Here is a 27,043-nt window from a genome sequence, read left to right as displayed (position 1 = left end):
GATCCTGCAGGAGGCTGTGTGGGCAGAGCTGTTACAGAGTCTGCTGATCTATGGATGAATAAGTGAATACTATTCAGTTGTACACCTAAAACGTCTGTGCATTTAACCCAAGAGCAAACATGCACTGGCTGCACCATATTGCAGGTGGTAGGCTGTAGTGGGCTTTTAGACCCCTCTTACTTTATTAACTTTGCCACTTGTCAAAAGTTAGAGGTGAGTGCAGTCTTCCTTTTGTTCTATCAGCTCTAAAGCAAGATCTGGTCCTGTGGCCAGCTCTGCATCTGTGGTCACCTGTGTTTTCAGTCAACCATTGCTCAAGGTGGTGCTCATGGTGTGCCTGGCAGAAAGTGTTTGCAGAACTGAACCTTCTATAGAGAATTCTCTCATGTGTGCCAATTGCAGCCTTGATCTGTGCAAGGTTACAGTGTGCTCAGTGCTTCTACCACACACACCGTGCTAACTAAACCTGCTGAGAAAGAAACCTCGGTGTTACATCCAGAACTCAAGCTGGTTCAGTCAAAAAACAGCAACAAAGAAAGGGCATTGGAATAACAATATTCAGCCCACTTGTTCTTCTTCCAGTATGTTTTGTCTGAACTAGTTTCATTCTGGGGGCTTGGTCCTTCTCACAGCAGAGGTTGGTATGTATTCCCTGCTTTTTCCTACAGCAGAGATGGAGTTTGGCACATAGCATACTCAATAGCTGAAGAAAAAGTTGAGATGTTTAAATATATGATTCTGAGTTTAAGAAGGAATAAGGAGAAGTAGATAAGTTGCTGATAGAACAGGGAACAGAGAAAGCTGGCAGAGGAGAAATAAACCCATCCCCTTGATGTGATCATGTTGGAACAAAACTTCTCTATATGAATGAATGTGCTTCAGATTTTCCATGGCACATCAATAGTCCTTTGAATTCTTTCAAAATTATGTTGGACAAGCTGTCTTTTTCGTGTTTGAGAAGGTAAACATTTTTTGCTGTTTCCACTGTTCTTTGTTGTGCTGTGTCTGTACATGTAACAACCCCCTGGATTTTATCTGTTTGCTCCATATGTTGTTGCAACATGCAAATAGAAATTCTTCAGCAATCTTGTTTCCACGAGAGATCATTAGCAAGCTGGGCTCTTTGGATGTAGGCAAAAAAGTGAGATGAAAAACCAAAATGAACAAAAATTCCCCAAACTAAGAACTGAAGAAAATCCCATGGCAAATTTGACTGTAATCACGATTTCAAAATGGGACACAGTTTAATTTGCTCAGTTCTGGTTTTGGAATTTTTCTTTGCATCATCAGCTGAGACAATTGAGACAGTATACTGAGTTTTCAAGCATAAAATGCTTTGTGCAGAAAAAGTTAGTTTTTATTTCTACTCACTGTGTCAGACAGGATTAATTTGGCTTTTCACCAGCAGCACACTTGCATTGCTGAGCTTTGGTGTACGTGTGTCAGTTAAGAAGTGGTGCTGCCATTTTTTAAGGTTGCCTATTTGTAACACAATATTTCCATGGACTGCAGAAATCTCTGTGCCCGAAAGGTTATGTTTCAACTGTGGCTGCTTTTGGAGTGTCTGTGCATTCGAGAGGATGCCATTCCCATTTCAAATTGTTTGTTTCTTCCCCCTAGTACCCAGTGCTGAGGGGTCAGGATCTTTCAGCTGCCACTGGTTACACTACTCAGAGATCATCCATTCTACCTCTCTATGAAGTAAGTGACCCTGTTTATGGAGTGCTTCTGAGTCAAAATAAAATACAAAGAAACATCCTAAATATGTTACAGATAGTGCTAACTTTGGGCAGTTCCTTGTCTTTGTTCTGCAAATAATGTTATGAAGGAATTAATCTAAATACACTTTCATGAATTTGCTTGTGTGATACAGCTGAAAATGCTGTTTTCTTGAGTCATTGTGAAGGCACAAAATGCAGCTTCCATCATATGCTGAAGTTGCTGAGGTGCTTTTAACTCAAAGGGCTCATCTGGGCAGATGTGGTTACAGGATCCAAACTTACTTTAATTCATTTTCCCATGTAATTCATTATTATATTTTTATTTCCCCAGAATACTTTCCAGGAGCTACAAGTGGTGAGGAGAAATCTAAATTTGTTCAGAACCCAAATGATGGATTTGGAATTGACTATGTTGTGTCAACAGACCACAGTTTATCAGCATATGACAGAGGAGGAAAGGTAAAATGATCCTTTAAAAAAAAAAAAAAGAGAGAATACTCTGGCATATCAGAAAATGTGTTACTGCGCTTGAAATCAGCAAGAAATCTATTAGTTTCAATTTGAACAGGACTGGAGATGAGTTTTTGCCAAAATCTTATTTACTCTTTTCTTTATACACCTTCATTCTAGAGTTTTTTACTCTTTGTTTCTTCCAATCCCTGTTTCTCACTAATTTTTTTTTCTACATAATTTCCCAAGTGATTCTATGGCTGCAGATTTTAAGGGCTGTTATCATAGGATACTTGAACACAGGATATTGCAGGGGAAAAAGTCTTAAAGATTTGATTTCAGATTACTCAGATTACTTTGTAGATGTAAATAAAGAATGAGCACTGTAGCATTCAGATGCTTTTCCAGCTTGCAGTGGCTACTCAGCAGGCCACAGATGGCATTCATATTCTGGCTCCGTGTGGTTGTGTAGCAGCAGGTCTGGAACAATTTTGAAAACTGATAGTATATTTAGTTTAGTTGAATCAGCTCTTGGCCTATCACTTTAAACATGTTTGAAATCAGTTGGCTGCCTTAGACAGTGGCTTCCTGGCCAAAATGTAGCTGTGAGTGCCAGGGAATCTATAACCACACAGAAGTAACATGCAATTACTGTATTACTCTGTGGTGTTTATTCTTATCAGTTTTAAATTGCATTTAATTAGGTAAATTTAGAAATACTGATTTCTTCTGCATTAGAAGCTAAAATTTTTGGAGAATGTTCCATGGTACACTGTGTTGTTTTGTTTTTTCTATGGGCCAATACATATTTTCTGTCAATGGAAAAGGACTTCTGTGCCATATAGGCATTCAGCTAACTTCTCTGTGTTCTGCTTTGAATTCCCTTGTGTGGAGTCCTTTGCTTGTGGCACTGTCCTGCTCAGTCACCCCTTTGCAGCTGAGTGCAGTGGATGCTTTTGTTCTTTTTGCATAGGTTTGAAGCTGATCAGCTGCAGAGCCTGAGGAAGTCTGTCCGCATGGAGCTGCAGGAGCTGGAGATGCAGCTGGAAGAACGCCTGCTTGCCTTGGAGGACCAGCTCAGGAGTCTGCACACGTCTTCACCTTACAGACCTCAGACACACATAGTGAGCATTGGCTTTGCAACTGCATTTTGTGTTTTCTTAATGTCGTGTTCATCATGGAATCGTAGAATAGTCTGGGTTGGAAGGGGCATTTAAAGATCATCTAGTCCAACCCTCCTGCAATGATAATAACCCATAACTGTTAAAACTCTTGGAGTGGGATGGAATCCTAGGAGTCTAATGATGCCGTGTGTATTATCAGGGTTCATATTTTCTCATTTTCAGTCAGTATTTCATCTTGGGGAAAAACTGTGTGACTTCCTTGGTGTCAATACATATCAATACATGCCTTGTGGGCTTTTAGGGCTGAGAATGGCAGATCTCTTCTGTCAGTGCTTTCTTCTTTTCCCTCCTCACGACCCTGATTTTTCACAGTTTTGGTAGCTAGGGCTTATGTCTAAAATCCTTGGAAGATGGTGATGGGCTTTCTGGAGTTCTCCTACACTGATTTTCTTGAGACATGAGGGCAGGAAAATGAGACATTCACAGTGTTTCTTTCCCAAGAAAGAGAGTTTGCTTTCTCTCTAGCTCTGCCAATCCATGGGGGGAAAAACAAAACAGGACCAAAAACAATCCTCCCCCCAAAAAAACCACACCAAAAAAAAGGGGAAAATCCCATCATCATGGGTTTTTTCCTCCATTGCCTTTTGTAGCTCCTTCATATGAACACATGGCTCCCTGACAAACAGTGGGGGAAGCTCTGCTTCCACAAGTACTCCCCAAAAGCACAAGAAGGGGATAAAAGGCATTTGTCTGTGTTTGTTGCATGGCAATATACTTTCTCTTACTTTCCACTCAGCAGAGGACTGTTCCTCTCTTTTTCTGCTGTGATTCTGTCATCAGCCAAACAAAAGAAGCACAGACAAAAAGTATCATACATTCCTCCTGGGTTTCGTTTCTCTTTCTTAGCCAATCCTCTTCTGCAGAAGCAGCACAGGCACAGGCCACATCTTCTTCTTCAGTATTTTGTCATGGAAAAAATTGAAACCCAAGAACAGGAAAATATGGTATCACTGTGATCTCAAGCAGAACTTGTGTTCTTTGAATGGTATAAATATCTTTTTGTTTGTAAAACCTTTTATAGAAGAGGGCCAGCTTTAAAAATGGCTGAAATAAACTTTCTCCAACCAGCTCTGCTTCCTGTTTCCAGCTTTCTGGTGTTACAGAAAGTTGTTTGAGATGCAGCATGTTTATATGCTAGCTTCTGAGAGCTCTAAAAAAGTCCTAAGTGCATTAACTTGACCTAATTTTTCAGGGTATGTATGGAAGCAGAAGTGCTGATAATCTGTCGTGTCCTTCTCCATTGAACGTCATTGAACCAGTGAGTAATTGTTGGATACTCAGTGTTTTACTGGTGAAAAGAACCAGGAAAGCTTTACTTTAAAATAGGTTACAGGAGATTAATTTGACACATAATTTTAGAAATACTTTACTCCCTTAAATAGCTTTGTTGAAAACAGCTGCAATTTTCCTAAAGCAGATTTAACTATAGGTGTAAGAGGCTGTAGAGTCTTGTTAGCTTCTAAGAGGAATATGTAGAAATGAGATCTTTTTCATTTAGTTGATACAAATGGTGGTACTGCCTCATGAATTTTCCAGGAAAAATTATCTTTTATATTTCTGTGCATTTTCTGCTACTGAAAATAAGTAGTTCAAAAACTGCAGAAGGACAGAACAAACAAATGAAAATCAAGCCCTTACATGTGTCTCTGTCAAGGGCTCTGGCAGGATGTATCCATATTGCAAAAGTTGGTGGCTTGGGGAAGAGCCACAATTTTTATTTATGTTGGCTTTAAAAAGGCACATTCCTTTTCATGATCCTCTTTGTTGCAGTCATAAAGGGAAAGGATATATTTATTTTATAGCTGTATTTGTTACATGGAGGGAATGAGTAAGTGATTAAATAAATAGCAAGAAAACATAGTTATGTCTGTACGTGACTATTTTGCATGCTTATTTGGGACTGCTTCTTTTCTGAATCCTTAGGTCTCCGAGCTTATTCGAGAGCAGTCATTTCTGAAGTCTGAACTGGGTTTGGGACTGGGAGAGCTTGGACTGGAAACTCTCCCAGCAGAGGGAACAGAGTCAGTATTCTCCCATGGAAACTCGGATTCCTCCTCAGTGTGCTCGGGTCACACAGGTAGAAAAGCTAAGGGTCACAGCAAGAAGCTGTACCGAGCCTCTGTTGCCTTAACACCAGCTCCCCCAGTGAGAGCAGGCGCTGGACAGCCCATGGAAAGCTCTGAGGAGCTTGCAGACTCCAAGCCAGAGGCAGAGCACAAACTTGAAAACGTCCCTCTCATGCCTTCAGCTGATGAAATCCACAAAGCGGTGGAGCAGGAGGAGATGCAGCAAGTCATACAGAAGGTGAGCAAGGAGGGGCAGAGCTCTGGGATGTTTGAGTGAGTTTGCTGAAACCTAAAGACAAGGCTGCTCTAACTCCTCTCCAGCCAAGGCTCCATAGTGTTCCTGTGCTGTGTCTGAAAGCCCAGAACACGTCCCTAGGTGTTGGAGCCACAGCTGTGTTCATGTGCAAAGCAGTGGAGTTTTTTTCAGCGGTGGTGGTTAGCATGTAAATTAATAGCTAAGTATGGCTGGGAAAGAACTTACTGTCTCTACTACTTGGTTAAGCAGCAGTATTTCAGATTCCCAAGTGAAAATTTCTGTCGTGTTTGCTTGCTAAAATGCCAAACTGGAGTTCATTTGAGTGATGAAATAATGTTTCTGAAACAATGCTGTAGTAAATGTTAAGCATACTTTCCCAGTCTCTCTGCCCCAACCACTCAGGACTATAGGAATGTAAGTGAAACAAGCTGAAGGCAGGTGGGAAGTTATTTCAGAGTTTAAGAATGATCTTGGACCAGTACTATTGGACTAGTTTTATTGGCAGTCAATGAAAGCGAGGACTGTTTGGTTATTTTTCCTGTGGGCCAGGTTAAGAAACACAACTAAAACAATGTGTTGTGTTAGTGGCATGACAGAAAAGCTCTCTGGCAAGTAATACAAATGGGGAAAGGAAGCCAAAGAAACTAGTTGTTCTGAAAAGAAGTCCCTGTGAAAAAGTGGAGGAACTTTGCTCTGAATACAGAAATGGGAATCGAGAACTTGTGGGTTTAACTTAAGGACCACTTACCTTTAACCCAGGGTCATTGGACCCTTAGCTTTAGCTTGTCCCTTCTGTATGGCTCCACCACAAACCACTGAAGACTAGGTAAGATGTCACGCTTAGAAATGTACAACAGGCCAGGCTGTAATGCTGTGGTTCCTTCCAGGCCTGCTTGTGTTGAGGCTGTGGATAATTGGAACCAACTTTACCTTAGTTTTGTCTTTGAAGTGGATACAGTGCAGGCCACTCATCAGAAGACTTGCATATGAGATATTTAGCACACCTTGCACTGTGCCTCTGACTCTGCAGTGAAGCCAGGATGTGGCCTTTGTATCCAGGCTGTCTGTAAAAATCTGTGTCATGGCAGTGGTGTTGTGGTGGAGGGTTGCTGAAGGAGAATTGTAATTCAAAAGTACTGCAAAAGCGGCAGAGACAAAAAAGTGAGCTGAAGGCAAAGGACAGAATTACTTCAGTCAATATTTTTTCTGGGGTTAACTTCTGTGAAAGTTCTTCTTTAGCTTCATTAGTTGATAGCAAATAAAGATGTGTATACTCTTTGCACAGAGATTGTTATTTGGGTTGTGTGGCACTGAGGACATTGTAATGCTGAAAGAATCCACGCTGAACTGAGAGGCTACTATTCAAAGATGAGTAGTCAGCAAACAGCGGAGCCTGACTCACTTTGTGAATATTTGAGCACAGAGAGATTGTCCCACAGTTTACCTTCATTAGCAGTGGGTTCTGGGTCAGTTCAAGGTTCTCAGTGTGAGGAGTTTTGCAGGTCAGAGTAGAGATGCATTGGCTCAAAGCACCTGGTAGTTTTTGCAGGTCCAGAACTTGCTAAAAAACACATATCAGGAAAATCTTTGTTATTTCGTAAGAGTTAAAACAGAGCATAATTTGAAATAATGCCTTGCTTAAATAGCCCAGTTGTTAGCAAAGGAATTCCAGTTTTGTTGTGAAAAGAAAGAAATCTGGTAGGATGCATTCTTGATGTATGCACTCACAAATATTAAACCCTTGCTTGTTCCTCCCATTCTCTGTAGCTGTGTGACCTTGTGTTGGGGAGAGAGAAGCCAGGCAGTGGGTGTGATATGCCTGGGTGGGCTGTAATGCATGTGAACTGTGACCTGTAACTATTTGTTCCATGAAAAAACCCCATGATGTTAACTTTTGGCATTAATGGACTAACTCCCACAGCAAAACATTCAGCAGCATGAAGTGTCAAAATAGCAAACAGTAGCTCTCTTGATGAAATACAGCCTGGCCTCCACAGGATTATCACATGAAGTACTTACTGCTTGACTTGTATGTGTCAGTGTCACTAGGAGGGCCACCAGGCCCTCTCACTCTGCTCTTCTTCAGTTTAAAAGATGTGCTAGTTTAAAGATCTTTCTGCTTAAGTGCAATGGAAGTTTTGATTTTGCTAATGGTTCTTCATTGTAAAAGGCATTTAATGAAGTTACACTTTAAGGAAATGTATGATTTTCCTGTCAACATCTGCTTTAAAAGGCTCTAACAAATCTTAATGGGACAGAGATGGTCTGGCTGATAATCATCCCTTTTCCATTTTCCATTCAAGTCCATATTAGCTCAACATCCCCCAAAATGTCTGTAGGTTGTTCATGTGGGCAGGTGTCGGGTTCCTCATCTTGCTGTCTTGAGCATAAAATTTCACCAACTGCTGCCATGAAGAAGTGGCACAGAAGAAAAGTAGAGTAGGAAACAATTCTTTTAGTTATAGAAAATGTACTTCAAGATCAGAAATATAAGCGCTGTGAAAAGCCTTGTTCCCGTTCTTCATTAGTAGGTGAAGAACACCAATGTCCAGATTTGCCACAATGGAACACTTCACTCTCAATCAGTTCTTCTTTTAGTGGCAACATAATATTGCAGCAATGGGAATTCTTTTCTAGGAAGGAAAGTCATTGGTTTACTGTTGTAAAACTGTCTATGAGTGTGATACTGTGTTTTCAATGCAATATTGGTGTTGTATCAACATAGTAAATGTAGCATAAACGAGTGGTTCTCTCATTTTTCAAATGATCAATTTTTCATTCACTTGCTAAAAATAATGGATGAAGCATTCATTGACTGCTTCTGTGTCTTTTGACCAGAGGAAGCCTTGGCAGCAGGCTGTGCCCTCTGCAGAGCAAATAGAAGGTGCACCTTGCCCTAAGTCATTTATAATGGAAAAGGCAAATATTGGCCATTGCTCACGGCACACGCGTGGTACTGAGTCACGGCAGAGCCGGTGCTGAGCTCACCACACAGGAGTGACCTTGCTGAGCCTGGAGGGGGGAGGAAGCAGAGGCTGTGCTGGGAGGCAGTGGAGGGTGGCCTTGTTGTCATCCAGACAGGAAGGTGAGAAGCAGAGGGCTCAAATAATCAAGGTCAAGCCAGAAGCTGTTGGAAGAGCTGAGAATAGAACAGGAGCTGCTCTGCTTCCAGTCTCTGCTTTGTTACGAGACTGTCTGTCATACTAGATCATTTACATGCTAATTTGGGAAAATTTTATGAGCTTTTTTTTTGAAAGTGAGGTTTATTTTTGTCTGTCTGTTGAGAGAAGGGTACAGAATGACTGTTTTGTAGCATACTCACAGACCTGCCCCATGAAATACTGAAGAAGAAAGGTGGAGAGATCACTGGGGTCTCTCTTATGCCTGCTGGACAGTTGGGGTGCTGTGTGCAGTTTCCCTGTGCCAACAGTTCTAAATCCCAAGGGCCTGACTATGCTGACAGTGGTTCTAAAGCTTTGGACATCAGTGTGTGCATCAGCACAGTCATGCTCTGGGCTTTCAGCTGTTGGTGCAGCAGGCCCTATTACACAATGGCGTTCCTCTTGTCTGTTAATCAGCAAACAACCCAACTGGAAACCTGCTTGCCAATAATATTATACTCTCTGAATTTCTGCTTGATGCAAAGTAGTAATGAAACAAGGAACTGTGCCACTAATGGTTAGGGGATTGAATTGCCTGCCAAAGAGAACAAGGGATAAATAACCTGTTGCTAATGCTGCTGCCACCCCTCTGACGTTGTTGCTTAATCCTTTTGACGCACCAGGAAAACGGGAGACTAACATGAAAAAGAAAAATGTATTGCTTAACTGGGATGCTGAGTGCTTCTGTGTGTGACCCTGGGCAGGCTCTGGCTCCTACCCCCTGCACCCTCTCACAGTTGTTGTCCTCCTCTGTCCTTGGAACTGCATCTGACTTGTCCCTCCTGAGGACCATCCAAAAAAATAAGTTGGTGCCAAAGATTTCTTGTACTTGCAAGAAGCCCATATAGGGGTTTTTTTGTCATGCCCTGCTCCTTTCCAGCATAATATGCTCTTGTAGAACTGTGTTTTGCCTCCTTTTCTCCTTTGTTTTCTTTACTATAGCCATCAGTGCTCTGTTCTCTTTTTGTTGTAGCCTCAGCCACACTCACAGGCCTGCAACTAGAAATTCCTAGGTGTGTTTTTTATATAAATTTAATGGATAAATGCTCTGTCACAGTCCTGTGGAAAATAGCCTTCACTGGCATAGACTAAAACCCTAGTAGCCCATTGATGATGTGAGCAACCGTTGAAATCCTGTCTTTCCTGCTGAATGCATGCAATTAGGATTTGTCTCCTTTTTAATTATTTGAAAACAGCAGCTTGTATTCACAGACTTGGACTTGTGCTACTGTGTAATCCATTTGTGAAGGAGATCAGTTCTGCCTTCCTTTTCAAGAGAATAACAGCTGGCCAAAAAGTAGTGCACTTGGGATGCTTTTGATGTATATATCCTGAAATGGGTTTTTTCAGAACTTTGCATAGTTGAAATGTATTCTTTTCTTAGCATGAAACCAGATATCCTAAGTGTAAAACATAAATATATTTACCACCTGGAAATATATCTGGAAATATAGAACTAGTTTGGTTTTCATTTATACAATTTGCAAGAACTTCAGAATTACTCACAATTATTTTTCCATTCTTCTAATGTTTTCCATTCACAGTTTTGAAACTTGACTTTCTGGTGGTGCATGTTGTTATGTCAGACATACCTACAATATCATTTAGTTTTATCCATTGGTTATATAAATTACTGACCTTAAAACTTTGGCTAATCCCTTCCAGATTAAGGAATCTATTGTTGGTGAAATAAGAAGAGAAATAGTAAGTGGATTGTTAGCAGCTGTATCACCCCAAAGCAGATCTGCAACTGAAAAACAAGATGTACAGCCATGAAACTGGTACTACAGGTAATCTTTGGAGATCTGCAAGAACCAGATTTTAATTTTATTTTAATTGTGTTAAATGTCATTACTAACTTAAACCTTGCTTTGTTTGCATTTTGCCCTTGAAACATAAGTGATCAAAATTGAAGTTCATTAAATACAGAGAATACTGATAGTCCTGGATAGATTTGGAAAATCAGCTGGTTTGTAGTTTGGCCCATTCTACTGTCAGTTTTCATAGAATGGTCCTTGATTTTTAGTTTCAGTATGCTCTGTGATGACGTTTTATGTGAATGCATCATGCAAGAGGATTTCTGCAGTTTGCCTGCCTTAGATATGAACAGTATCAAAAGACATACTTATTGTATGTATTTTGATAGACAGACTTTCAAAAATCTAATTTAGGTCTTCATCTTCCTTTTTTTTTTCCTCTAAGGTTGGATGTGATTTGAAGTGCTGTGGGATTCTGCTTTGGGCAGCATCCACTGGTGAAAGTGTCAAGTTGGTTTTGCTTCAGGAAGTGTTAAAGCTGCTGAGATGGGCTACTGTGTTTGGCGCTTGGTTCTCCAATGTGGACCTCTCCCTGAGTTCATCTGTAAGGACTTAGACACTTTAACGTTACTCTCCTTAAAGCATCAGCAAAACTCTGTCATTCTGAAAGGTTTTGTATTTATTTGTATGTCCCTGTTGTAAATTTTTATGTAGCTAATTTCTTTGTCTAATGATGCATCATGAAACTTGAAGATTTCCAGATGTAACCAATTTATAAATAACACGTACACATTCAGTCCAGCTTTTTTAAAAAAATAGAAAAAACCCCACAACACCCTTCCCAAAACACTGACCTCTATGAGGTATTTATTGTGCAATAACTGATCCACTTTAAGAGCTTGAAATAACCAGTAATGGTTTCCACTGCTGTTACTTAGTGCCACTTCAAAAGAAGGAAACAATCCTGTTATACAAATTGCTGTTAATTCTTGGGGCGGTTACTATTAGCAGAGTGGTAGAATGACATGAGGTTACTCTTAAAACTACTTAAAGTTCTGACACTGAAAGTCTTACCCTTGTGTAGAAGACAACTTTTAGCTAATTTTATTTGCTTCCTTACTGTTTGCTCATGCCTTTATAGGAAAGTGCCTTATTTAAGCACTGGGGTGGTGTTTTTTTGGTGTTGACTACTTGCAGTCATACCAAGAGAAGTTCTGCTTCATATTAACCAAAATGCAATAGAAATACTATCTTCTGAAGGCAATTAGGATTTGCAACTTGGAATGCATGAATGACCTTGCTTATATTATGGGGAAAATGGAAAAAATCTCTTTTCCTTCTCCATCCCTCACAGAGTGTATTTTCAGTCAGCCTGGTGAAAATCCGATTGTTCCAATGGAGAAAATTGGAAGTCATTGGACTTTTTATGTGGTCAAATAGACTTTAATGGATATGTAATATCCCTTTTGGCTGTGCTTGAACTCTCTTTTCTCCTTTGCCTTTTCCATCTACTAAAACTCTTCACACTATGTCAAGGTCTTTAATCAAAAATAGTTTCAAATATTACAATATTATATTAAAAAGTTTATAAAATTTTAAATTGTGTTAGGAAGACACACAAGGGCTGATTTCTTTTAAAAAGTGTATATTAAACCAATAAAATATTTATTTTGCCTATAATTTGTGTCAGTGTTTTGTGTTGTGCATAGTTTACTCTTAAGCAAAAAGTAAGATAGATTTGATCAAACAGGACACAGAATGGGGAACAGCAGGAAAGCTCAGGACTTGGCTTTCCAAAAAGCTTTCAGATATTTGGGGACCCTGAAATGCGAGAGAATTATTGGCACTTAAAACTACTCTTAAAGTTGTTGGCTTCTGTTGCTGGTCCAAGAAATTGGTTGATCTTGACCTCTCATCAGAGTTGGTCCCTGTAAGTAGAGGCAAGGCTATCTTGAAAAGCTCATTCTGCACATTGAAAAGCTGAAACACAAACCCTGGCAGCACTGACACGTGGCAATCCATACAAGGGGGAAGTTGCAGTGGATTGCTGCCTTGCTTTGCAGCTTGCATGAGCACACAGCTCATTCCTGAACACCACAGGAGATCAGCCAGCCAGAGCCACATGCCTGCAACCTTCCTATGCAAATGCACAAACCCAAAACCTCCTCAACCCACTCCCCTGCTCCCCCAGCCAGATAATTAACATGCTTGACCCTTAGGTGGGTCCTGTGCCTTTGAGCTCCTCAAAGCAGCTTTCCAAGAAGGGTGACAGCTGCAGCTCTCAGTGAGTGATGGAGGAAAGCACTTCAGGAGCTGGTGACAGTAGCTGCCAGCAGCATCTTCCATGGAGACAGCAGCCTGACTTCCTGGTGCTCCACCAAGAAATGTCACTTGGAACATCCCAGAGTATCTGAGGTACTTCATTGTGTGGCTTGTAAGAACATTTGATCTCAGCAGTGCAAACCCTAGTGTTTAATATATCCTGAGAAATGAAAAATACTGCCAAATTTTCGTCCAACTGATGGAAGTCAGACTTCTGAGGTTTGGCTATAATTTAAAATAAAGGCATTTCAAAATGACATTTCTAAAAACTACTAAAACTAATGGATATGAAAGCATCTGTTTTTCCATAATCTGGATAACAGATTTTTGCCATTCTTAAAGATGCTTCCAGCTGATATTTTCTGATACATATGTGTAGGAATGCCTATAAACTGTTTAAAAAATATTTTAGTGCATCTGTCATATAGGTTAAGTTGAGCTGTTGTCAACTTCTGTTGACAATTCTGTTGGTGCCTTAGGAACAGCCATCATTATTATTCAACACAAGCCTATCCTGGTGACTTAATGATTTTCTGAGCATGGACAGTTTTTCTTTTATTTAGGGATTCAAACTGCTGGTTTCCATGCAAATTAGTGTTCTCTTTTTTTCTGCCAGCCTGGAACTTGATATGGATTATATGCAGATTCAGACAGCTTTATTAGTGGCTGATAAATATTGGTCAATCAAATTTGGAGCGAATAAAGCTAGACAGTGTTGCCAGAGATATTTTGGATGCTTTTCTAAAGTTTGCTATGACAGTGACCTCTGTCCTTGCCAGTTGGCTGTAGGAGAAACAGAGCCCACCATATGGTTTAAAGACTTGTACCATTGGTGGCATTTTGGCTTTTTCAGTCAGGGGTTGGTTCACATGGTACCAGGCTTGTTGGAGACAGATGGGATTCACTGGCTAAAAGGGGTAAAGGATTCCAGCCCGTGGGTTGGCAGGGGTGATTTGAGAGGGCTTTAAACTGGCTTGGAAAGGGAGGGAGATAACACCAGTCTCACAAGAGGGGTAGGGGCATAGGGGCAGTGTGCTGGTGCTGGGGGTGGTATTGGTAGCCCAGCTGACAGGCTTCTACACCAATGCATGCAGTGCCAGTCACAAACAGGAGGAACTGGAAGCCATTGTGCAGCAGGAAAGTCATGACACAGTGTCCCTCACAGAAGTGTGCTGGGATGGCTTGTGGGGCTGGAGTGCTGCAATGATGGCCATAAGCTCCTGGAAGCACACGCAGCAGGGTGGCTCTGTACATTAAGGGAGAGTTTATTCTGTGCAGAGCCGAGGAGAGTGATGATAAGGTTGAGTGCCTGTGGATGAAAACTGGAGGGGGAAGGCCAGCAAGGCAAAAATCCTGGTGAGAGTCTGTAACAGACCACCCAAGCAGGAGGAGGTGGCAGATGAACTATTTGGTAAATGCCTGGCTGATGTTTCACAATCGTTGGCCCATGTTCTTGTGGGAGGCTTTAACTTGCTAGATGTCTCCTGGAAACTCCAGCAGAGAGGAGGCAGTCCTGGAGTGTGCAGAAGAGAACTCCCTGTCACGACTGGTAAGTAGGGCTGCAAGGGGTGGTGCCCACTGGATCTGTTTACAAACAAAGGAGGGCTGGTGGGAGATGCTGTGCTCAAGACAGCCTTTAACCACAGAACCATGAAATGATAGTTTCTGATTCTTGGTGAAATAAGGAGAGGGACCAACAAAACTTCTACTTTGAATTTCTAGAGGGCAGACTTTGGCCTGTTCAGGACACTGGTTCAAGAGGCCCTTGGGAATCAGTCCTTAATAACTAAGGCATCCAGCAAGTCTGGATAGACTTTAAGGAAGAAATCTTTAAGATGAAGAAACATCTTTAAGAGATGGGGATGGCCTCATCCCCGTATGCTGAAAGAGCTGGTGGGGAAGAAGACCGGCCTGGCTGAACAGGGAGCTTCACTGGAACTCAGGACAAAAGAGAGACTGGAAGAAGGAGCAGGCACCTCAGAAGAGCACAAGGATGTCATTAGGCCATGTAGAAAATATTATAAGGCAAAAGCTCAGCTATTTCTCAATCTGGTCACTGCTGTGAAAGATACTAAAAAGTGTTTTTATAAGTACATTAACAACAAGAGGCAGAATGAGGAAAAGTTCCATCATTTATTGGACATGGGGGGTAAAATTGTCACCAAGGATAAAGAAAAGGCTGAGGTACTTAATGCCTTCTTTCCCTCATTCTTTAAGAGACAGACCAGTTATCCTCTGGGCAATCAGCCCCCTGAGCTGGTAGACAGGAACAGGAAGCAGAATAGGCCCCACGCAATCCAGGAGGAGTATTGAGTGACCTGCTGTGCCATGTAAACACTCACAGTCTGTGGGGCAGGTGGGATTCACTCGAGGGCACTGAAGGAGCTGGCAGAAGAGGCAGCTAAGCCACTCTCCATCATTTATCATCAGTTCTGGTTAACCCGAAAAATCCCAGCTGGAGACTGCCCAATGTGACACCCACGTACAAGAGGTGTTGGAAGGAGAATACCGGGGAGTAGAAGCCTGTCAGCCTGACCTCAGTGCCAGAGAAGGATCAGATTAACTTGAGTTCAATCTCGTGACACATAGAGGACAACCAAAGGATCAAGCCCAGCATGGATTTAGGAAAGGTAGGTCCTGCTTATGCAGTGTGATGTTTTGATGACCAGGTAGGCCACCTAGGTGGATGAGGGAAAGACTGTGGATGCAGTCAGCCTTTGATACTGTTTCCCACAGCATCCTCCTGAAGAAGCTGGTGGTCCATGACGTGGACAGGTGCACTCTCTGCTGGGTTAAAAACTGGCTGTATGGTTGAAGTGAGTGAAGATGAATGCTGCTACATCAAGCTGGTGGATTCTCTGATTTTGTGATTCTAGTATAAAGTCAAGGGCTGTATTTTTGAAACCCTGACAGCTTGCTGGGTGTGTTATGGCAACACCCTTGTTAGTATAAAGACAGACTGATCTTTAGCCTGCTGCAAAGCAATCCATGCCTGTAGCACAGCTCAAAGCAAGGGTTTGTGGGCCTTGGAGAGTTTTTGATTGGTTTTTTTTTAAGGTAGGTATTTTTCTACCCTCTGTTATAGTGAAAAGCTACAAAAGTTATCCCTGCTGAGATGTGGAGGCATCCCAGCATTCAGCAGCTGCAGGCAATAGCAGGAAAGGTGGGAGCAGCCCCCACATCATTTGGGTTAGTGCTGTGATGCCTGTGAGGCTCAGCTGCAGCTCGCCCACAGCACCGTGTCTGAGAGCTGGAAGGAAAAGGCCTGGCCCTGGAGCCAGCTGCAGGAAGGAGGGAGGCTCCTGCTGGCAGTTTCTGCAGTGCTGTCTGGAGACAGAGCTCAAAGTGGACCTGCCACTGCCAAAGGAACTGGTATGCTCTCAAAGCTCTTTCAGGTGCTTTTGCTGACCATCACGTCCCTAGAGGGAAAGCTGCCTTGTATCTCCTGCTTTCTCTAAAACTGTGGTGTGTAGGCCCCTGGCAGCCTGCCTTGAGTAGGCAATGATGCCCGAGCTGCTCTCTGCTGAGCATTTCCACAGCACTGGTGTGCTCTGACTGCTGTGTCCTTTAAAGTGACCCCGCGGGCGCTGCTGATGCAGCGTGGAGGGGCAGCCTTTGTGCTGCCCTGCTGGGCAAACAGCTCACACTGCAAATACAGCAGGGGTCAGAGCATTTACACTGCTATACCACAGATAAATCTGTGTCAGTGAAACTGGCCACAAGAAGATACTGGTTAGGGAGGAGTGAACCAGAGCCCAGTTTGGAAATGGAAGTAATTCATGGTTAACAGTGTAGAACAAAGCCTAAACTGCTGGAAAAGCTTTCTTTTGGAGGATTTTTTTCCATAGGAAACAAAGCCAAAACTATGGCACTTGGATGATGTCATAAAACAGAATTATTGGTGGTTAGGTTGCTTCAGTCCAATGCAACATTTTCATCGGAATTAACACGATAATGAAAAAATGATACATGATTTGATTTTCAAGAAAACCAAGCAAGTCAATAACTTGACATAAAAGAAATTTGATTTTTCATATGTTATTTTAGATGTGATGGTAGTCTTTCATATTTATGTCATAGAATAGAAATGCACAATATTGTTATGAGACCTCTAACAATAGAAGCCAAGGCAATTTAAAAAAAAAAGGGAAATCACTTGGTAACTCCTTATAGCTCATATATTTTGTAATTCTGCAAAGATGCTTGCTGAATGATGGTTAACACATACAGAAATATCTTTTTCTTTTTTGATCAGGGTAAAAGGAGACATCCTGGACAACAGCTAATGAAATGGTAGTGATGAGAGCACAGTAGGATGAAAAGCCAGAATTGCATCGATGAGTGAGCAGCGTTTCTGCTCACTGTGCAATCTGTAAGCTGAGGTAGCCCTTGGCTCCTGGCTTGTCCCCACTCATGGAGCAGCCCCATTCCTGCTACTCCCAACATCTGTTTAGGAAATAGCAAACAATTGTGCCCCAGCCATCTTGCCCAGGTCACCAAACCCAGACCCTGTCCTCCAGGTGTGTCTCCATCCCTCACTTGCAGATGCTGCAGGCAGGACCTTGAGAGTTGTGATATCTTTTGGTCTAGCATGTTCTCAGAGCAGGAGGAGGAGGCAAGAAAGAGGAGACCTCTGAAGAGTCTCAAATTCAAAAATGAGAATTTAAGGATATGTCCTGAAACTGACACACTGAGCTTTTTAAGGTCATTGTGACTTTTCTGCCTGGGACTGTGTTTGCACAGGAGTTTTCTAACTCAGCCGCTGAAACTGTGGAAGTTCATTCCTTGGTTTATCTTCTACGTGTTCTATATTTTGTGTTAAAAATTTTTACAGTAACAATTGAATTTTATATTTCAGTTGTTTAATTCAGTGATATAGTCAGTCAACTTTTGCATTAAAGATTTAATATGGAAATAACATAATATAATTTTACTCTAAAATCTCTGTACACTACACAGTTCTGTTTGAAAGAGGTATTAGATTTATCCTGTTCTTGGTAAGAAAGCAAATTGTAGCATCTCTTCCTGCTGAAATACCCTCCTAAAACCAGTACCAGGCTTTTACTTTCTGCACTATTGAACTATAGTCCATTTTAGGCAAGAATCCTTTGACTGTCTACTCAGGTCATGTCCCATTAATCCAGCTAATTTCCTGTGTCTTGGATGTATTCTGTTGGTGTATTCTATTGACAGTAGTGGATAGGATCTAGCAGTGAATGTTTGTACCTTACTCAAAGTGTGGAGAGCTGTGAATTTCAGAGGAAGACTGGAATAGACAGTGTAAGTTCTTCTGTGCTCACATAAAGTAACTTTAAACTGACCCTGATTAAAACCATGTTGCTGAGGAATTATTATCTTAACTACAGAGCTTGGATAAATATAAATAGCTGTATCTTTTTACTTATCTAGGTTTTATGTATCTGTAAAGTTACTACATAAAAACACTAGCTATATTTATATATAGTTAGTACATAAATAAGTCCAAACCTGATATTCTATAGATAAGAACTGGTGGTGGAAATTTGGGTTAGGCTGTTACCAGGACAACAGCTCTCACTGAATGTCCCACTGACTCCATCACTGCTCAGAAAGAGTTTCTGTTCTTCTTCTTGGCCTGCCTGTGGCAGCACTTGGTACTCATGAGGCAGATGAGATCTGCTCTGCATTCTCCCACTCCTGCACATTTTAAATTCTTTGCATTTTGTATATATAAATAGCAGACTGTGTTTCCAGCAGCTCAGTGGGAGTCACCCTGTTTGCGAAGCTGTTTTGAGAGGAATATTTCAGTGTAATTTTGAATATGTCATATTTCATTCTTGGCAGGCCCCTCTCTGATTTTAGCACCTATGAGTGGGGCCCAGTGCAGAGCCCCAAAGGGAAAAGCTGCCCATGCAGGAATGGTGTGCACAGCCAAGGCCATGCCCAGTGTTCATGCTTCCTCCCTCTCCCCCTCATGGCCAGCACCAAGAGCTGTGCAGCCGATGCCCCTGTCTGGGCAAAGGCAGGGGAGAAGCTGTTCACCAGTTTGTTAGAAAAAGGCAGAGGGAAGGGGCACCTTGAGGCCCTTTTGGCTGTATCAGAACACCAATGTGCTCTGCAGTGTTTCTCTCTGTGGTGCTGCTGGGGCTGCCCAGCAATATGCTCAGCACATGTTTTTGTGAGGAGAGGGGTCAGCTGGAGAGCCCAGGGAGAGCACAGATCAACATATCTTTGTTAAATCACTCACATATCAGTGGCTCCAGTGGGGATTAACGTTGTGTCTGAGACACACTGGAAGAATTGCCATTTCCAAGCTGAGCCCTTGCTCTGAAGAGGCTATCTGTTGGATCAGGGCACTGTAACTTAGTGCTTCTCTGCATCTGCACTGGTGAATTTAGGAGCCAAAGCCTTAGGCAGGTTTGTTTTCCAATGAACTCCAGCTCTCCTCTCATCTCAAGTGTGATGCTGCACTAGTCTGACCACACCAGAGGAGCTGAGGCAGATCAGAGCCACAACAAAACTTGTGCAAAGAGAGTGAGGAACAGACACCCTTGAATCCCATCCCAGAAGCCTTGTCTTTGGCTGGAAGGAAGATCTAAACCTTTGCTAAGACACCAGGGGAAATAGCTCAAGCAGGAACTGTGCCATGAGTGCTTCCACAGCTCATCCCTACAGCAGGGTATTTTAAAAGGCAGTGCTTCATAGGAGAACATAGCAAATGACATAGGAAGGAAAGATCTCCAACAGTTATTGTTATTATTATTAATTCCATTATAGTTTTAGCTGAATCATGAAGGCATCTGAAACTGAAATTGTGGAGAGTGCACTAAAAAGAGAAGATGAACTACAAGGATGTGCCAGTCCTCAAATGTGTTTCAGCTCTTCCCCAGACTGTGATGCAGTCTATAGAAAATGCCAGCACACTTTGCCTGGAGACTTTTAATGCTGCAAATTGGTGTAAGAGGGAGCCAAGGTAGGCATCCTGAAATGCTGTATCTGAGTGCTCTCTCAGTATGCCTATTGTACTATTTAAAATATACTGTTATTGTATTAGTGCATGTGAAGACTGCTGGGGAGCCAGCCCCAAAAAGGCACTGGGAGAAAAGCTGCAGGAAGCAAATACTCCCACATCTCATCATTGGGGGGCCTCTCTCCCAATCCTAGCCAGCCCCATTAAAGATGTGTCCTTGTGTTTTGTTCTGTCCTGCTGCCTGTCTCCCTTCAGAAGCTGCCAAAAAGTGGTTTTGTTGGTTTGGGTTATTTGTAAAGTTGTTGAGCTTTTTTACTAATATACCATTGATATTTGAGACATGATTGCTTTGGACAGCAATGTCCAGCAATCTAGAGCTGAAACACACTGTCATAATTCTATAAGGACTTCATGTTTTAATTAAATTTTACTGTCTGTATACCGTTTTTAAAATTACTTTATCATTAACATAAGAAATGTTAAGCCTTTGCAATGATAATTATAGCTCCTGTAATGAGTAACATATATTAGAATTCCTATTGTACAATTTAATACATGAAGTTTCATAGACATTTAGAATAGATATTTTATGGAAAACATTTTTTTTCCTAGAGAAAGTTGATATTTTAAATATACCATTTATTATTATTTGTGGTAGCAATGCATCTGGAAAATATTTTTGGCACATTATCTGGGACTGCAAAAACAAACATTATTTTTTTTTCAAGTATGAAAATTCGAGAGGAAAGCCACAACTTCAGGTCCCCTTGTACGTCCTCCCCCATGTGAAACCCTGTGTATGTGGGTGTGTATATATCCCTGGTATGTCATTGAAGATAATGGCACATCTGTGCATGAAGGACTTGTGAAATTGGATCATTACACTCTCCTGAAAACATCTCTCTGTCTGTCCTGGTGGAAGCAGAGTGTGCCTCTCTTACTATAGTGCCTTAGCCTTCATTGTGCCAGCACAACTGCTACAATTGCACTCTTGTTCTAATTGTGGAAGTCTATACAGCAAATTATGTTTTATCCTTGTAGAAACAGTGAAGGCTTAAAAATGGTCAGATGAAACACAAAATATCACTTTTTTGTGCATCTCTTTCATTTGTTGTGGTAAATGAAACTAAGTATTTCACTTAAGCACCAAAAATATTCAGGACTCAGACTGAGAGGTCCCAGAACAACCTGGTCCCAGGCCCTGCTTCAAGCAGCTGGTGGGCCCAAGTATCTCCTGATGGCCCTGACCAATCAGACTCTTCTGTGATTCAAAAGTCTAAGTTAATGCCACCTAAAATATCAAAAGAAATTGAACAAGAATGTTGCCAGCTAGTAGCTGTCAGCTGAAAACCACTGTGGTTCACAGTAGCTTTGATTTGGACGAGGAGGGGAATTTTGGCCCTGGTTGAGAGTTATTTCTGATCACTGAGCCAACTGGATCCTTGACTTCAGGTGCATCCTCGCCTCCCAAGCTTTATCAGGTCCTTCATAAGCCAGCTAGCTTGTGCACCCAGTGCTTGCCTCTGTTCAGAAGCACCCTGGTCTTCCAACAATGTGTCATGATTTTAGTTTGTAAAAATCAAAGGCAAGCAGGTATTTAATGTCAGACTTGCTGGTTTGTTCTGTGTGTATGGCCAGTGTGGTGTTCTCACCTGCAATCCTCGCTCCTTCCCCGCCTCCTCCACAGCACAGGTGGGAAAGCACTCAGTGACTCAATAGTGGTGAACTGTGAAAATCCTTAGTGCTCTCAGTGGCCTGAAGAAAGAACATTTTCAAATTCCTCTGAGTTTTGAAAAGAGTGGGTTAAGTCAGTGATTGCTGGGTATTGTTTCACACACTTCTCTTGAATTAACATAAAATGACAAGTGAAAATCAATTATATTCACAAAGAGTACTAGTGATATGGTTGACCAAATTATTTTCCTGGTCTTGGAATGAGGCGCAGATTTTGTACCCTTAACTAGGATTTAGCCTCTGAATTTTAGTCATCCAGAAGTGATTTAACTAGTCTGAATCATCTTTCCTTTTTCTGGGGTTACTGGAGAGAAAATGTAATCTTGTGTAAACACTATATCCCACTTTACTTGGATATAATGTTGATGTGCTTAGCATGAGGGAGCCCAGAGAGCTGGCTCAAATCTGGGTGTTCTCAGTACCAGAAATGGAGCCCCCCAAAAGAAATCACAGTCTAAATCTGCAAACCAGGCCCAAGGTGCAAACCCACCAGAGAACCGTCATGAAATTGTGGGCAACTCTGTAGCATCATCACCAAAAATCTTCCTGTAAGATTTAGTAGAGTCTAAAACTGCAAGATTTAAAAAATATTTGGAAGAGCAAAGGGAATTGTTTGATATGTGGAAAGAGGAGAGTGGTTCTGGCACTCTGTTACAGAGACTGAATTTTTGCGTCCACCCTCTTGCTACCTCCACCCCCAAAATCTGAAAACTTCCTGATTTGTGTTCATCAATAATTAAGAGCCCATCAGCAATACTCAGAGGGAGCTTGCATTGCACTTCTGAGCAGCCAGTTAGTAATATACGGTGGAGAGATCCTCTTTTCCAAATCCCAAGGCTCCAGGCCATGCAATGCTAGTATTGCATTTTCAATTAGCTCCTGAGTGAATGCTTGGCATATGTAGAAGTGAGCTGGTACACAATTAGCTTATTGTTCCTTTCAGCTTTCTGCTGAGAGGATCTGAAGGGCTGCTGAAGAGAGGAGAGAGGGGGAGAGAAAAAAAACCAGCAAATAGCCAAGGCAGTGGCATCTCTGTGGATGTGGAATAAGGGAGCAGCTCGGCTCCCGCAGATCCCCGTGCTAAGTCGGGAGTTCCAGCTGTTCCTGCCGAGCTTCAGCCTGGCTGTGGGGACGGCGCCGGGCACAGGCACAGACCCAGGCTCAGGCTCCAGGCTCCTCTCTCGTCTGCCTCACCCCAGCATCACCATGGAGCCCAACAGCCCCAAAAAAATACAGTTTGCTGTGCCCCTGTTCCAGAGCCAAATAGATCCCGAGGCAGCTGAGCAGGTAAGGGAGACGAGTTTCCTTCGCTGTTCTGGGGAATGGGGAGGGAATGGGGCAAGATGTGGGTGAGAACAACTGATCTTGAGGCCTAAAGGCTTTTGGAGCTTTTTTCAGTGAAACTGTAGATTAAATGCTCCAGAGGTTACAGCGATGTCCAGTGTACTAAAGGAGGGAGAAGGATATGTCCTCTAGCCAGAATGAGGCTTCCTCACCTTGGGAAGGTTTATTAGTATATGTTTATTGTGCCTTTTCTGTAACTGCACTTCCACCCTAACACTTAGATTTCACATGAATACACTCAATGAATATATCCTCAGCAAATCAGTTCAAGTGTATTATATGCACATATATACCACAAAGTTGATAATAGGTACCTAACAGAAATATTGGGAAGAAGACATCTTATTTACCTTTCATTTTAACACGAGAAAATGCAATTAATGTTTTACACAATAGTCATCATTTCAGTTACTTCCTGTATTTCACATGATTTTTTACAATCTTTAAGTCATTTTTATAATGTTTTATATGCCTGAAAAATATATACATGTGGAAATATGCTGTACTTATGTCCTTGTTGGAATAATGTGTTTGCTATTTTAGGATTTAACTCGCTCCCAAAAGGTACACATAATAATATATATACACTGTACTGATATATATATCAGTACAGACGTCTAAGGAGTAAAAAATATGTATTACTGTGTACAGATATGTGTAAATGTTCCTAAAAAAGGGTCACAGGCAGTCTTGTGAGAAAACTGGATAAATCATAATTAGGTGACCCAGTATATTTATTTCTGTACTAGTCGTTCTCAACATTTGCTTCTATTTGGGTACGTCTGATTTTAGATGATAGCAGGGGAATATTATAACCTTGAAAGTTTCATACCATTAGCCATGAAATTGTTTGCACTTTTAGGACAGTTATCTGGTTTCTCAATCTTCTGATGTTGTGTCTCTTAAAAGGCAGACACCTTTTCCAGAAAACAATGAGCTGTGAGTGACCATTGAATGCAAAATATTGGAAGGGTGCAGAAAAGAATTATTTCAGGTCCTCATTTTGTCCATAGACACTTCTGAGCTGCGAGACATCCGTACCTTACAGAACAGCTCTGCAATGAATTCAAGCAGACTGTGTTCTGGTATTTTTCTGAAATCTGTGAGAACCATGGGATTAGGATTTCCTGGAATTCCCATGGCTTTTGAAATGCTGTAGCCTATTTTCTGCCCGGTATTTATGGGCAATCCTTTTTTTTGTGTGTGTTGAGAGTTTGATTCCAAGCGCTATACAGTTTCACTTTGGGTGTGTGATGAAATTAAAATAGTAAATTCTACAGTCAGCTACAGTTACACTAATCTGGAATAAACCCATTAACCCTGATGATGTAATTTTCCATTTACACCTCTGAAAGCAAAATTTGAACCCAGCTAAATACAGATGTTGGCTCAGCAAATAAAAAAAAGAACAAATGCACTGACATTGAGGTTTTGTGTCAGAATGGTTTCTAGTTTAAATGCTCCTGGTCCCTCTCTTAAATTCAATAGAATATCAGGCCTGGAGGCTTTCGTAAAGCAACACAAAGCTTTCAGTGCAAATGTGTGCATTATAGGAGGGCATTCCAATACCATGCAGTTCAGCCACTGTTAATGGAGCAAAGGTAGTGACTCAGATAAACTGTGAAGAATTGTGTACAATTCAGGACTATATATTGTATGTAAAATCTGCTGTATTGGAAAAACTCTTTTTAAGGTCTTAAATACTGGAGTATTTTTAGTTAAATAACAGTAGTAGCACCTCTGAGAACAGTTTAGAAATAGAAGTTCATTGGAAGGCATGCCTGCAAAACTCTGAAATGCACTTGCAAAATATCATTGTTATTATTTGTGAGAGCTATGGCAGTACCAGGTATTTGCACATACCATCTCACGAACTACAGCAATCATCTTCCTCATGCAAAGCTAAATACCAATATTTTAAGATATGAGTGATATTTCTCAGCAATACATATCCAAAAACTTAAGATGATTGCAAATCCTAGAGGTATTTTGGACAGCTCTCCCCGTGCCTTTGTTCTCCCTAAACAAGCAGCAGCATGACCCTGAGTGCTGTCAGACCAGACAAGCTGTCAGTAAGACAGTGAAGTGCTGCTGTTCTTTAAATAGTTTCCTTTTCAACTTTGCCTGGTCTATACTCTGGAGGACACCAGGCAGATTTTTTGCTTTGCTTTGTGTGTGTGGCAATTGCTGGGCCCTAGTGACTCTCCTTGGTTAATGTCTGTTGCAGATCAGGAAAAGAAGGCCTACGCCAGCATCCCTCGTCATCATGAATGATCACCTGCCCCCAGGTGAGTGCTAGCATACCTTCTAAACCACTGAACCTGTATGCACAGGATTGCCTGCAAGCTGCTCTGATTAACTACGTGATTTTTAAAATCCAGCATTAATTTTGTAGCTCTAAATTTCCAACAGTTGATCTTAGGGCTGTTTGGAGTAAACCCTGTGGACACAGGTAACTCCTGGCCTTCAGATGATGTCACTGGTTTCACAATTTTATCCTCTATGTAAATCTTGGTTATATGTAGAAGGAGAATTAATATGACCCAGACCCAGTGCTTCCATCCACAGATATTTTCTTTCCCTGGGTGGAGACTTTGGAGACCCATGAAGTTTGATCTCTGGAGATATCAGGCTGGCTCCAGGGCTAATTTAACCCAAGGAGTCATTTCTACAAAACAGATTGTCTTTTAGTTTCCTTATAAAACATACAATGTGTTTTTTCATTATTCATTTTCAACTGCGAATAATTATCTTCATCCAGGAGCCCCCACAGAAGATTCTCTGTGGGATGATTTGAGGTTTAGGCAGACTTTGTCAAAGAAATATAACTTCAGAAAGATTCTTTAATAAGCTGTTATTAACTAAGGGAGTGTTATAAACAAAAAACTCCACAAAAAAAACAGGGAAAATCCTCAATACTTAATCCCTTGGAGCACACTGCCTACTTTATATCAAACTTTTCCTTTTTGTGCTCTGCAACATTCTTTTTCCTGCCAAATCTCTTAGTCACCTGAATCTTTTTTAAAAATCTTTTTGGAGAGCAGCTTTCAGGTTGTTCAGGTCTCAAAAATAGTCCATGAAACATTTGCCTTGAACTGACTTTCTTTATCTATACAGGATAATAATGGGATCTACACTGTGTGTTGCTAGGACTTAATTTAAAGCAAATTCACCTTGACTGTTAATCTCTTTTGCAATTCACTTTGTACACTTTGTACTGTCATATTTCCTTTTATAAACAGATACTTGGTACAATACCAAATCAAAACCAAACAAAGAATAAGAACTCTTTAATTTACAGGAAACTTTACTGTAAACAAAATGGTGCATGTCTGTTATCACCTTTCCTGCAATGTTCATAATAAGTCTTTAAATAAATCATTTTTATTATGAGTCAGGATTGCTGCAAGTTTCAGCCAACTTCCATATATGCCCATGAGTTAGTATTTGTCTTCACCTATTTAGATTTGTTTATTTAGATATTATTTGTTCTTTCTAGATACTGGGAACTAATATTAATTAATTTATTATTTGGCTAAATTATAACCCTTGTCCTGGTTTTAAATTTTACGTAAATAAAAGCTTTAAAGCAGCTTCATTTTCCTGCCCTTCACCATGAGGTTCATGCAGATTTCCATAGGGTGTCACTTGCTTCATGGGCAAGTTTTGAGCAGGGTGTGTGCAGGCAGCTCTGTAAATCTGCTGGGAGCAAGGACTGTGGAGCCAGGTAGGAAAGGCAGACAGGAGGTTTACAAAGGAACTGCCAATACTAAATAAAGCCTTTGTGCTCTTTATCTTGCAAGGTGCTGCACAGCTCCTGAGAGGGTTGTTCAGCTTTCAGAGTCAGCTCTGGCTAGGCCTCCTGACACCTGGCTGGTTAAACCCCAAAATGCTGCTCAGTTACTGGATTAATAGAATTCAGTAGAATGCTGAATAAAATCTTTCTCCAAAAGTAGTAAATTCATGACTGCAAATGGATGCATCAAAAAAAAAAAAAAAAAAAAAAAAAACCACCCAGAAAATAGTGAGAGTGCTAACTTGACACTCCAACAAATTGCTTTAGAATTGTGATTCCCTAGATCAGTGGGGAAACTGAGCA

General features: G+C 41.3%; 2 protein-coding genes across 3 annotated transcripts in view; both read left to right on the top strand.

The window, feature by feature from the left end:
* The window catches only part of ITPRID2 (ITPR interacting domain containing 2), a 39,835-nt gene extending 27,560 nt beyond the window's left edge, over positions 1-12,275 (top strand). The window contains exons 13-19 of the mRNA XM_063400406.1: positions 1,621-1,701; positions 2,053-2,180; positions 3,145-3,295; positions 4,548-4,613; positions 5,279-5,659; positions 10,504-10,628; positions 11,041-12,275. Of these exons, the coding sequence (XP_063256476.1) occupies positions 1,621-1,701; positions 2,053-2,180; positions 3,145-3,295; positions 4,548-4,613; positions 5,279-5,659; positions 10,504-10,614 (918 nt within the window). The 3' untranslated portion in view covers positions 10,615-10,628; positions 11,041-12,275. The remainder of the gene's footprint in view (positions 1-1,620; positions 1,702-2,052; positions 2,181-3,144; positions 3,296-4,547; positions 4,614-5,278; positions 5,660-10,503; positions 10,629-11,040) is intronic.
* Positions 12,276-14,429: 2,154 nt separating this feature from the next.
* Positions 14,430-27,043, top strand: part of PPP1R1C (protein phosphatase 1 regulatory inhibitor subunit 1C) — a 51,940-nt gene continuing 39,326 nt past the window's right edge. The window contains exons 1-4 of one of the 2 annotated variants that reach the window (XM_063400404.1): positions 14,430-14,466; positions 15,348-15,547; positions 22,544-22,887; positions 25,172-25,232. In XM_063400404.1, the coding sequence (XP_063256474.1) occupies positions 22,639-22,887; positions 25,172-25,232 (310 nt within the window). In that variant the 5' untranslated portion in view covers positions 14,430-14,466; positions 15,348-15,547; positions 22,544-22,638. Of the gene's footprint in view, positions 14,467-15,347; positions 15,548-18,162; positions 18,198-22,543; positions 22,888-25,171; positions 25,233-27,043 lie in introns of those variants that run through there. The other variant, XM_063400405.1, reaches the window with a different exon arrangement.

Source organism: Prinia subflava, chromosome 6 (assembly GCF_021018805.1).
Source record: "Prinia subflava isolate CZ2003 ecotype Zambia chromosome 6, Cam_Psub_1.2, whole genome shotgun sequence".
Classification (NCBI taxonomy): domain Eukaryota; kingdom Metazoa; phylum Chordata; class Aves; order Passeriformes; family Cisticolidae; genus Prinia; species Prinia subflava.
The sequence above is the reverse complement of the archived record's forward strand: the minus strand, read 5'-3'. Positions and strand labels throughout refer to the sequence as shown.